Source organism: Platalea leucorodia (genome assembly GCF_965183815.1).
Source record: "Platalea leucorodia genome assembly, chromosome: 5".
In the NCBI taxonomy this organism is placed as follows: Eukaryota; Metazoa; Chordata; class Aves; order Pelecaniformes; family Threskiornithidae; genus Platalea; species Platalea leucorodia.
This window is the reverse complement of record NC_138827.1, coordinates 44,958,392-44,971,904: the sequence shown is the minus strand read 5'-3', so window position 1 is coordinate 44,971,904 and position 13,513 is coordinate 44,958,392. Positions and strand designations below refer to the sequence as shown.

Here is a 13,513-nt window from a genome sequence, read left to right as displayed (position 1 = left end):
GTAAAGCCTTTCCTTAGGACTGGGCCACCAGCTTCTTTTTAAAGTCAGTTCTATTGGAATACCAGTGGGAAGGAAAAAGCAACCTGAGAGCCAAATGAGCCTGGGACAATACCTGTAGGCAAAAAATTTTAAATACTGACAAATAACACCACCACCCCCCCAATAATTTATGACCTATTCTTTCCTGCATTAAATTTTAAACTACAAACAAATTAAATCTTACCAAATTATAGCTATTAAATTAAATCACCATAAAATTCCAGTTCAATATACTGAATTAATTTGCAGCTTCTCTAAGTTTTAGAAAAGTTTAATATTTAAAAAAAATTTAAAAGATTATGCCTTGATGTTTTTTAAATGTTCATCAGATTACAGTTCTTACAGAAAGGTTTAATAAGGCCATTAATGTCTTTATAGTTAATCAGTATCATTCAAACCTGTACTGAAATACAGTGTAAAGTAGTAAGACATTTTGCCCTGACTGTGCTTGCCAATTTTTCTGAAGTTATTTTTGGCTTGTCAATTTAAACCAGACAATTGGCTGTGCCGCTTTCTTCATCCATTTACTTCTATAATAGTTCCCTGAACAGCTCCTGCTTTTATTCAACAGTGAGCAAGGGTCTTCTATAGTTGTCTGGGGATGACCAAGAGCATCAGCAACAGCATGGGTAAACAGGTTACAGGAATGCTGGGAGTTAGATACATTCAAGAAACACCTAGCACAGAAGAAATACCACGCTCACACACTTCAGGATTCCTGCTGTCAAAGCCACCATACAAAGATGTCAGCAAAATAAAGAGAGCAGAGAGTAAATTACAGTTTATTTGCTAATTTTCTCCCTACTGACCACGAAAAAGCTCCTCCTGCTGACTGCACTGCTAACCAGAACTAACACTGTACTTCTGTGAAACGGAAGTGCAGACCAATCTATCAGCCATCTGACGCTGTCAGAACGTTTTCAGAATTAATTTTAAGCTGTAGCATGTGCTGTCCTACAAATAAGGGTAGTGCTTTGTTCCTGTTCGCTAGCAAGGAAAAGACCTCCAAAGTAAGGATGAATGGGGAGAGGGTGAGGGGAGCACACAAGAATCATGCTTTTTATTTGTTTTTAAAACAACCATTCCAGTGTTCCAGTGTCCATTCCTATTGAATGAGCAGCAAGATTTACCCTTCCAAACACCAGCCATCCAAATACCATGCACTACACAATGCTTCTGTTGTCAAGGTTCATTAGAGGGGGGCTGCAATGCTAGCATGTTGTCCCACGTCTGTAAAGGGGCTTCCAGAAGAAAAATTATAAAAGCTCTCAGAAGGGAAATCACAAACCCTCTTGACTTGCAATAACAGTACTTGACTTGCAATAACAGTACTTTTTCAGTCCAAGGTATCAAAGCAGTTTTTATCTATCAATCAAATCTCTTTATTTTAAGCAAGGAAAATACTGCTCTAGATGACAGCGTACCTAAAAATTCATCATTCGTAGAAGCGATAATGGGATAAGTACTGAGAACTTTAGCAGACAAAACTCAGCAATTTGCATAGGCAGCTCAAAAGCTAAAAGAAGAGAGAGCAGGTATTACCATGCAGGGATCATACTTCATATCATTCTATCAGAAAAACAAAGAAATACAGACAATCGTGCTATTCTGCAACCGCACACAGTTCCAACACTATACAATCATATAATTATATTAATATAATCTACTATGTAACAAAAGTGAATTTTCATAGTTCAAAAATCAAGAAAAGGAAAAAAAAAGTGATTTTAGCTTTCAGTTTCAGTAACACTAATAACAGAGATACCAAACTATTTGTTGCAACTTGTTTTCTATTATTAACAGCACTTATTAATCCATACTGAAATTAATACAGTCTTACCTGTATCGCACATGAAAGGAACGGTCTTCACGCATGCTTATCAAAACATTACTTTCCTCCATTGAGTTGCATTATCAGTAGAGAAAATAATACTGTTCTGTAGTAGGGTAAGTACTTTACTATGGAGAATTGTTGTCAGAACACCATTCCAGTTAGTATATTAATAAGCTGGAGTAAAGATATCCTAAGCTCCTGCTGAAAAACTCTTCTTTATTACTAAGGTAAGGAGGTCACTGTCAGACACATCTTAAACCTTCAGAAACGTGTTCAAGTTCTTTCCTCTGTGGCCCTCTAAGCTCCATTCAGCTGCGTTTCTGCAAAGGGAACACAAGATGCTTCGCTTGAAGTCTCATAGTCAGTTAATAACTCATAACCATTTGCAGCTGATGTAAAAGCATAACACTACTCCTACCAAGCAGGAAGCGTCAATCAAGAACGTAAAGCCAGAGCCAAAACCTTCTACATACATACGGCAATTCCTGTACGCAAGCGAGAAAGCAAAGGTTTAACAAAAAACAATGCTCTCTTTCTGTTGGAAACTTCGAGTAATTTATCCTTGTTAGTGTTCTTTGGCCTCATGAAGTTCCAAGCAAAAAGCTTAAAGGATGAAAGCTACAGAATGAAAGGCATAATATAAAACAGATCACAAACTGCTTTACACATAAATAGTACTGCTGAAACCCTGATAGTTTGCTGAAGTCCCACAGTAGTCAGAACTGGCTGACACAATCCCATCTGGAGATCATCCGTTCTGGAGATCATCCCCCCCAGAACATTATGAGCACAGAAGCCAGCAGAGGTTTAAGCTCTACTCCCCCTTCCCCTCCCCGCTCCCAAAAGAAAAGGGAGGGAGGTATGGGGTTTGGGTTTGTTTGCTTTTGGGTTTTTTTTTGGTTGGGTTTTTTTTTTCTTAACACTGGCTTCACATTCCAAAATGCTGCAGCATTGTCATACGAGCTCCAAACTCTGCTTCAAAGGGATTGCAGCAGCCAGCACTTAAAACATTAGACATGTTTAGGCTGGCAGGGAAAGATTAACAGAAAAGAAACTCTGTATTCAAAAGCTTACCCACTTTTAAGTACATTTTTAGTAAAGGAGTTGACATATTTATTGCTCGGTACTAATATTACCTTCCTTTGCAAGTAAACATATAGTTGTGTAATTCACAAATACATATTTCATCAAGAGACTGCCGAGATGTCAAAAGACAAGAACAGAGCTCCGATTTAAAGCTGTCACGAGAAGACAATTCAACCCCCCCTATTTTCAATTGGCAATGTAGGCCATGCTTTTCCCTCTCATGAGTTCTATCAAGTACCAGCTGGGAAGATTCATGCTTCCTATCATACTCTACCTTGACAGCGCCCCTCAAACAGACCATCTACATTCTTCCAGACAAACAACTATTTTGCCCTTCCATGCTCATCATTAGAATTATGTGGCATCAACAAGTGGGTGTGGGTGTATTTTTTGCAATTACAAAGTGTGACACATACAGTTTACAATACCATTGCAACCCACATACTGGGAAGACTGTGTCACAGGTATTTACTCTCCGGAAGTTCGTCCGAACCTCAAATCGGATAACTCATACAAGCAGATAGCTGTAAGCCACCCAGTCTACAGCAATCATCCATGAGCATTCCTGCTGCTCAGCAAATGCCAGGGAATTCGAAGTTCTCTTCTGTAGATGGATACGCTCATGCTAATTACTAAATGCCACAAACTAAAAAGTGTGTACTTTGGCAACTGCCACGGATCATGAAATAATGACTGTGGTAATTGGTTTGTATATTTATACTGTAATTGTAATTAACTGAATAATTTGTTTTAAGAAGCTTTGTCAAAAATAAAAAGCCAAATTTAATGAAAAACTAGAGTTTCATTTAAAAGTACATCAGAATGACTGCATTTATTTAAATATCAGTTATTATTAGCAGTGCATTTCACATCAGCTGTTGAAAACTTCATTTTAGCTGAGCTATGCTTCTGCCCTTATACTTAACCGCATCCACTGACTGATGCCATCATCTCCCACCAGCTGGAACCACTACTCCTGCTTTCTTCCCTCACTACTGGCCATAAGGCACATTCCCGATCTTGGGAGGGCGATACGGACACACCCAAGTTAGCCAACACATCATGAGCACAGACCCAACAAAAATTACTGGGTCTGGTCTTCGTACCTCGCTTCCTTCACCCGTAACTCATTAGGATCTCAAGTTACACCTTCAGCCATGCCAACATGTAATCAGGAAGCAAACTTCAAGCATATTAATTAAGAGTGGTGAATTCAAAATTCAGGAGGTGGAAATTGATGAACCCTTCCACAGACAGTATCGCTCCGGTGTAAACTGGCCTTGGGAGGATTATACTATAGCAGGTAAGCCCTGCTCTTTCAATTCACACACCTTGACTATTCAGAATCTCTCTGTGTAACCAAGCCTTTTCTGAGCTGGCGATCAACACAAAATTGACTCCGAGGACACAGTACTTCAGCAGAAAAGCCTAGTGAATTAACAGAAATCCAGAAGTTCTACTCTATGGACATATCTAACAGTGAAACAGGCTTTCTTTTTTTTTTAATTAAAAACTTACATTTTTAATTAAAACTTCAGGTAGCATGAAAAAAAGCACTTGGTTCTTACTAGGAAAAGACTGTGTATTAATGCAAAGCAGCTGCTTTAAATTTATTCTCTCCACACCTTTAAACAATGTGAAATCCATATCCATGTTAAAGAGCTGCCTTTCAGGAAAGCATAAATAGAAAATTGAAGTTGGATACACAACTTTAAAATGCACAGTTTTACTATTCCAGCTATTAAACGCAGGAAGCCCTAGCTTTTTTTTAATTTCAAAGCAGCGGAAAAAAGGACACAGAAAAAAGATTGGGCCTCCTTCAGAAGTGGAAAATTAACTAAACTAATGTTACTAATTACACAGCAGTACCATACCAAAACCAATACCACCACCCCATCTCCCAAGATCAAATAAAGCAAGGCAGAGGTTAGGCAATCAAATGAGGCAGCCAGTTTATACCCCACAATAGACAAAACATACACTATCAACTCCCATTAGGAGAAAATGGTGAGCCATATTTAGGGCTTATCCACCCGGGCTATAAACAGTTAAAAGATCTTCAATTAAACCATCAGTAAAAAGCTAACTTTGCCTCAATTCAATGCTTTATCTAAAAAATGTCCTTATCACTGTCAAAAAGTCACTTTTCATTCTTTTCTATTAAATCATGGATTTATATAGAAGCTATATAGATATAGAAGCTTGGGGTTTGCATGCAATGAGGTTTTAAGACTGAATTCCTTACTAAATTCTATGAAACTACTTTCAACTTGATTCTCTGAAATTGCATAAAATCTATTAAGTTAATTTCTACAAATTTGACAATGAAATAAAAAAAAATCATGGTAAATACTAATGTTACATACTGAAAGGAATCCCACACAACAATGCTTTAAAAAGTGAAACCCCATCACGCTTGCACTTAATAATTTTATGAAAAATACTGATTATCAGTGTTCTCTAGAAAGGGAACCAAGGCCTAAAGGCTGATATTCAAAGAAAGTACATCTCAACCTTCCATTAACATCACTGAACTGAATCAGTGATATATATGCTAAGACTTGAATGAGGCTCACTCTCAAGAAAAATTACGGAGGAAACCAAGACTCCCCCATCTTCAATTCTGATCAGTATATTTAAAGTCCCTGACAGCAATAAAACAATAGGTGTAATTTCTTTCTCAAAAGCCTGTTATGCCAGCTAATTGTCCTAGTTATTACAACTTCCAGACAAGCGTTTCATGTTTTAAGGCATTTTCCATTTCAGAAAAGATTTGATTACATACTATGAATTTTATCACAATGGTAGACAATCACTTTAATCAGGTTGCAGTTCTTTATTACACTGAACATCTAAGATCGACCCCTTAATTTTAACTTTTGATAGAATACCGTATTTCCACACAAGTGAAAACGAATCAGCAAGCAACAGAAAGTCGATACTGCTATTTATTAGCAGCATATAGAACCCATAATCACAATATAGTTGGAGAGGGAGATGGTTTTTTCCCCTGCATCTCCTTAGAACAGTAAATTTCTGCAGCTTCATTGGCTCCTTCCCTCAACCTATACCTTCCTTTTTGGAGTTTGTCAGATGATCAAATATATTGCTTCAGTTATGTACAGTTACATGGCTGACATATGCTGACTGGTCACTTGGGGGCTGACAAACAGAATATCTAGCAGTTCAATTCTTTCCGCCTTTCCCTAAAGCAGACGATCAAGTAATGCCTTCTCTACCCATCTGCTATTTTTCACAAAGCTATAGGAAAGGAGCATCTGCCAAATGAAGTCATCATTGACTGACAGATTCAAAAGCTACTAGAGGAAAGTAGAGATAGAGGTAGACCAATTGCACAAATTGTGTTTCCTTAGAAAAACTAGCTACAGAGATTTGTTGTTTCAAGATTAAGCCAAATCTCCCAATGGTGAACTAAGTTTGAATTTCCTTTCAGGAAGGGGCTACAGCATGGGTGGGAAAGAAAGGAAAAGAAGCTTCAACTGGATTATCTAAAAACAAAACAGAGCTTTGCATACCCTAAGGAGAAAGAGACAGACTAAACAACAACAAAAATATACTGACAATTCTATTACTGAAATATAGATATTAGCTTGGCTCCAGACCTTCAAAATATAGAACAGCATATAAACACAAATAGTACAACAAGGACACTCAGAACTAGACAAACCATAATTTTAGTCTTCAATGCTGTCCAAGGATATTTTTAAAATTCACCTGAATTAACAAATAAGCCTAAAATAAGAAAAAAAAAAACCAACTTAAAATTCTATATCAAGTTTAATATTGTATTTACAAAGTAAACAGCATCATCATTAGCATTTCTGTAGTAATACATATTCCTCTGTGAATGAACCTTAAAATAACTGTATGCTATGTTGGGAAAAAGCTATTTTTTCCAAACCTTGAGCACAGTACAATACAAATGACTAGTCATGAGAGTGGATTATGTAGATCCAAGAAACACTGTACTAAGACCAGTGTGGTTACTCTGGGAAGCTCAAACCCCTCCCTGCACCACTCTGACAGCCGTTCAACAGCCGATCAGCTGACAGCACACAGAAACCACCGTCACTGAAGAAGTGAATTTGAGGTTTTATTCAGGGTCAATGATGACGTGGAGCAATACCTGCTCTGAAATACTGCCTTTTTCTCCTCATGGATTTGTATATGGAGCAGATACCCTCGGAATAAACCACAGGGCTTCTTTTAAAGAACTGGCTTAGCATCATACAATACAAGCAGCATACAAGCATACTTTCCAGCACACAATCCAACTGCGGCTCACATCAGACATTAAGGGGCTGCATTTAAAGGACAGAACGGGAAAGCTGAAGTTCGTAAACAACTACCTGAGACGCTCTTCCTAGGTGTGAGTCTGATAAAGCAGATTCTGCAGGGCTTGTTATCACTACGGATCATGAGAAAGATCCAGCCTAACACATCCTATGCTATCAGACTCATCAGACAAGCCGCAAATAAATTAATACCACTATCTAATGTTCTTGATTCAGATGCTTCCTCCTCCACCCCAATTATATTTAACATGCTGACTTATAAATATGGGTCCCTATGAAACTAAGACACATTACTGAATATTGCAGACAAACCTAAAATGGGTGGAAGGAGTGGATATTGTGTCAGCTTTGGGCAACACGTGATGTTCTTTCAGCAAAATAGGATTCCTACCAACCCACTGCTCCACGAGCCTAGAATTTCCCTTATAGTATACTAATAGAAGAAGGAATATGAAGTTTCCTCTCTTTTACCCAAACCATGTGGACAGAGCTCTCTCTTATGCATGAAACCATCAGCTCCTTGCTGGAAAGAGAATCAAGAATTGTAACTGACAGCATAAGGCCAGACAGGCATTTTATTACCAGAACTGATTGATGCATAGGTAACTACCTTCTAGGAATCAGAACAGAATTACTATAGTGAGGTATGGAAACTTGACTGCAATATCTATGAAATTATTTCATCTCCCTTCTCAGCCAGATAATGCCCAAGACTTAATTACTTCAGCATAACCAGGAGTCTTTCTAGGCAGTCAACAGAAGCACAGAGGTTATAAAAGGGTAGGAAAATACTAATAATAGCAGCTACGACACTCATGACACTTCCCCTCAAAAAATTAAAATAATTGCAAAATGGAAAATTACACAAATGCTATTGTTATCTGCCATGAACTCCTGAGTGATCGAACTGATTCTGTTCTTCACTTCTTTCCCCAATTTGTTTCTAGCACTGTATTTACCCAAATGGAAGAAAAGGCTTTTTGTCCAAGTATTTTAATTTACTGGTACAGTCATCAATATGACTGCAGGAGGAGAAACCCCCTAGTGACAAAGGACCACAAGTATACCCACAACAGCCTAAAGTAGTCCAAAGTAGGACTTTTAAAATAATTTTATTGAAAATACTAGTAACTATATTAAACAATATAATGAAAATATTGCATAAAAATCCACAACTACTTTACAAGATTAAATACATAATTATAAATCATACTAGTATATAAAATTCTATTTATATTTTTCAAATAAGCTTTAAAAAGGTCCTAGCAATGAGATCCTTCTAAATCTTGAGATTATTAAAAAAAAAAAAAAAAAGGTAATAGGTGGGGAGTAGTTCTGAAACAAATTTTGCTCACAATGAAGTGAGGATCTCACCACATCCACAGCTGAAAATGAAAGTATGGACTTGAATTCAGTGCTAGAGGAACACAGCTCCAGAGCAGAGTCCAACATTTATTATCTAATTGCTAATATAGTCCTGCATTATGACAGACATGGTAACAGTAGAGATATTTAATTTATCACCTTATTTCTAAAAACATTGTTTGTTTGTGGTTTCCTTTATTTCTTTGGTTACCTAAACCCAATTGACCTTGCTGCATGGTGGGTTCTAAATACAGGTAAGAGAAGGTTCGTTTCCTCTGTGCCCTTTCACGTAGGCTAATTCCTCTTGCTTCTCACTCCACTCACATCTCTTTTTGACACAGCAGGCTAGATGCCCTGGCTTATACAACATTCTGTTAAAGGCAAACAAAAATCTAGGAGCATTTCTACATGCTCTCTAGCACTACCTGTATGTATTCTCCACTTATTCTGTAGATTAGGAGGAGGTTTTTTTCCTTTTTTTTTTTTGTGGAGTTTGTGGAGTACCTAGTTTAATAGAGTGTTTGGGGCTTTAAGTAATGCTAAAAGTCTGCAACTTGGCAAGCCTTTAAAACTCTGTATATCCTTTTTGTTCGTTTTTCCCTTCTGTTGTTAAAGGGTTGTACAAACGCCTCCTTTAACAAGTAAGCATTGCCTAGCATTATTTTCAATATTACTCACAATTACCAATGTTAAAACACAAGCAGTCTTAATGACATGAGTTATTTCTGCCAGATCATAAAAAACCTATTCCAAACAACCATGATAACTGAATCCAGAAGCATCTTCCTTCTCTGAGTCAGAAAGCAGCTTGACTGCATTCTTAAGGGTTATTTTCTTTTCCTTTTATACGAAACACCCAAGCAGTAGATAAAAACTGCATATATACTACGCAACAAGGAAAATTTATATCATACCAAAAACTAAAGAAAAATTTAAAACTTTCAGTTAAGGAACATGGAAATTTCTGGCCAGAATCTGGTATTTCTACTCACACTAAATACCCTACTTTCACCCAGCAATCAGATTGAAATGTAAATACAATCCTTAAAATGGCATAATTAAGAGCAGAAAGAGATGCCAGAAACTTGGTAGAATGATGCAATACCTAAGTGACAAAAACCCATACATCCTCATTGCTAGTATATTCAGAGTACTGCCATAGTTCCAGGCCAACTCTATTAACTTTAGTAAATGCAAAGGTGCCCTATTAGGCATAGTAAAGGTGTACTATAGGTTTGTAAATAGAAATATTTAAGGCATCTGGCAATGATGCAGGGCATATAGTGACTTACAGTCTTAGAATGTGTTGTAGACAAGAACAAACAGCTAGCACACGTAAGTCCACTGAGTAGAGTAACACAAAGAAGCAACAAATGCACATATTAGACTGATGTCCGAGTGTATTAAGAATCAGTGTTCAGTGGTGCAAAGGTGGACCTCTCAGTGCCTCTATCACAGAGTATCTTTCCAGAATAGAACACCCTTTTTCTAAGAGAATCAGTATTTAGCTGGAAATCAGCTTGCTACTTAATGTACGTAATTACTGTTTAGTGTGCAAGTTAAAGAACTGGGTGTAGCTAACACAAGTAACCACAAACATTTTTATTATAAGGATATTCCTGAAGATAGTTTATGTAAGCCATCTATTTAAATCCTGAAGCAAGGCAATCCCACACTATGACAAAAATAAGAAAGGAAGAGAACATGAAGTGCCAGCAGAATATAACTAATATCCCCATAATAAAACTCATCAGGCAACTGAAAACTAATTCTAAATGCAGCAAGATTAAGATTTCAGATAGAAGAAGATAGCAGAATAACGTCCTCTCTTTGCCTTATAAAAAGAGCAAAGTCAGAGCAGCTGATAATTTTTCATATATTTGATACATCTAGGTATTAGGATTCCTTCTTTTTTTTTTTTTTATCAGAACAAGTTCTAAGTTTTTGTATATTGTCATTCATAGATTGAAAACAAATATTGTGCTGCCTTCTCTCCAAGCATCCCACAACTGGAGACGAGATTTGCAATTTTAAAGTGCTTAAATACCACAATAGACTTCAACGACAGTTCACAACAAAGTAATAACTTGTGATCCTTTCATTCTTCGCATAAGTTGAAATCATATTACCACAAAATCATTAAGAGTTTTGTTACCAAGTTCTGAACGTGAATTTGAACACTGCTCCTTCTGCTTATTAGGGGCAATCTCATCATGAAAATTAACACATACTAGATCGCAGGCCTCCCAGCCAGCAACGACATTTACTTAAGTACCTTCAGTTTGGGAAATGGAGCATGTTATACGATATGAAAGAACACCAGATGGGAAAAAGTTCAGCACAAAATGTTGACTATTGACACTTAAGCTGATAGAGCAAGTTGATCACAAATCTCTCCAATAAAATGTTCCACTTAGCTCAGCTCCTTCTTGGCCTGTGACATCTCTTAAAAAGAGATTCTGGTAAGTAAAAGAAGACAGACAGACAGATTGCACAAGCATCTTGCAGAGAAAGGGGAAAATGAATCTTAAGATTCCATAAATTAAAAAAAAAATTACAAATCCTTAGAATCACTAGTAAAACACCATAGCGATTGAAGTGAAGCAATATAGCTGCTATTTCAAATTTCCTATTTCACACTGTGATGCTCATTCAGAGATTAAGCAGGTATTCAGCATAAAGAACTCATGACCACTCCAGCAAGTTTTTATCCTGCAAGGAGCAGATGTAGCTCTCATAGAACCTATATTCCACAACCGAAATGATCCATGGTAGTTTAATGCCAGCAGCATTGCTTGGTGCATCACCTGTGCCTCTCAATTCCCAAGTATTAACAGCAAGTATTAACCGTCTTCTCTATTATGAGTCTATACCTGAACAACATACGGCTACAACCTGTAAAAACTGAAAAAGTGCAGGATGAACACTCCTACAGTAAGAAGAACACGCGTTGTTTTTTCTTATTGTTTGCTTCCTATAGACACAGGTAAAGTTTATTTATGGCACATTACCTATGTAGATTTAAGGAAAATAATATTTGTTGAGGTGCCAAGTTGTAAATTGTTTTGCATATTTATTCTAACATTTGGGATGCAGATGCAAATCTATTCAAAAGCTAGTCAATGCGTTTTTTTCAGTCTGTGTGGTGAATACTGGATTCCATTTTGCCCCCGTTGCCAACAGATTTATCCACTATATATACACATTATCACACAAATACGATCGGTCACAATAGCGTATCCTGTCCTCTAACAAACCAATGATCGCTACCTAAGGTACAGGCTCCAAAGTGTTGCATGTATGGAACAAAATTCCTAACAGTGTACCAGCATGACAATGGTAGGAAAAAAAAAATGTAGTAAACAGAAATAGTAAAGAAATAAAAAGATTTAGAGAGGCTTCTTTGTAGATCGTTTATGGTTTATATTCCCTGTAACTCAGCTGCATGAAAAGTTTTTCCTTCCCATTAGTAAAAGGTTTATAAAACACAAAAGTTTTATTATATGAACAAGAACCACATTCTTCAAACACTGCCAAATTTGAGGCAGCTTAACATCAATCAGCTGTTCAATACAACATAAGTTTCAGACCATCTCTTACTAGTTTTTCCACTTCTGCTTTTCCTGTATTTTACATTCCTAATGTTGGTCTTCGACAAAATAATACCCATTTTTTCATATGATCATTTCTATAGCTGACTTGCTATTAAACACCTAAATAAAAGTCAAGGGGTTTTTTCCTTCATTTAGTATCTCTCTCTTATTTCATTCACAGGAATAGTAACAGCAATAACAGGTTAATCTTTCAGAAAGTCATAAGATCAATACCTACTCCTCAAACATAAACAATTTCATGAAGATGTTAACCTTAAAGACTACTAAAACCAAGACCATAGTTACCAGATCTGGGCAGGAATGACTAAGTTGTGGAAACTGAAACTGACTGCACAACTGCTACAAAAAAGTGAATGACAAAAAGAGGAAAGTACAAATACCTTTGCTATTAAATTAAAAAAGTAGAAAACTAGGAGAAACTAAAATGACCCTGTTTTAAGCAAAACAGAAGAATCCAGATACACCGCGTAAAATAAGAAAAACTCCCCACACGTTCAACAGTTAAAACTACGGACAGATAGCATTTATTTTTAGAAAAAAACATCCCTTTCTTAATAAAACTTTTCCTTCCTAACTAATGGAGAGCCAGGCTGCTCTCCAAATCATATTGCGCATGGGGACATGAAGAACACTAGTTTAGAAAATTGGTCTGCTGCCACTTGTTGACAAGAAAAGGCTGAGAATTGACATTAGAAACAGTAAATTCTTAAATTCTTATTCTTAATTCTTACACTTAAGGTAAGGCTAATTTTCTAAATTGTGTTGTTCTCCTCTGCAACATGCCAAAAAAACCAAGTTCTCTATCTTTTCGTAGTGCTTTCACTCAACATTCATACTAGAAGAGACTGGCTTGCTGACTACCAAAAGAAAGTCTAAGAAGAGAAAGAATTGTTGTCTCTAAATACCTCAGGAAAAAAGAAAAGAAAAAAAATCAACAATTTAAGCCAAGTAACAATGAGAGCACAAGAACAAAACAATAAGATGTCTATCAATACCTTTTCAAAAATTACTTTGACGTAATCATCAAGTTCTGAAGTAACTCTCCAGCAAGAGTAGCAGCAATGTACAATCCTAAGTAGTTTTAAGCTGCCTGAAAGAGTTATAAGAGCATTTCAATAACAGCATTTTAAATAAAGCAACAGACAAGACCCACATAGGTTTCTTCTAGTCCGATAATGCTGTCTTAAGTTTCAGGGAAGTTTTGTCTCAGCTTTACACGGAAGTAACTGAAAGTATAAAGTCCTTCCCTCCAAAGAGGG

The 13,513-nt window shown here is 36.7% G+C and overlaps 1 protein-coding gene across 5 annotated transcripts in view; it reads right to left on the bottom strand.

Moving 5' to 3' along the window:
• GPSM2 (G protein signaling modulator 2) overlaps positions 1 to 13,513 on the bottom strand; it is a 32,687-nt gene that overhangs the window by 16,939 nt on the left and 2,235 nt on the right. For 3 of the 5 annotated variants that reach the window (XM_082312292.1, XM_082312290.1, XM_082312293.1), the window contains exon 2: positions 1,880 to 2,193. The exons of 1 other annotated variant lie outside the window; for it this stretch is intronic. In XM_082312292.1, the coding sequence (XP_082168418.1) occupies positions 1,880 to 1,941 (62 nt within the window). In that variant the 5' untranslated portion in view covers positions 1,942 to 2,193. Of the gene's footprint in view, positions 1 to 1,879; positions 2,194 to 13,249; positions 13,345 to 13,513 lie in introns of all 5 variants that reach the window. One more of the 5 variants, XM_082312291.1, reaches the window with a different exon arrangement.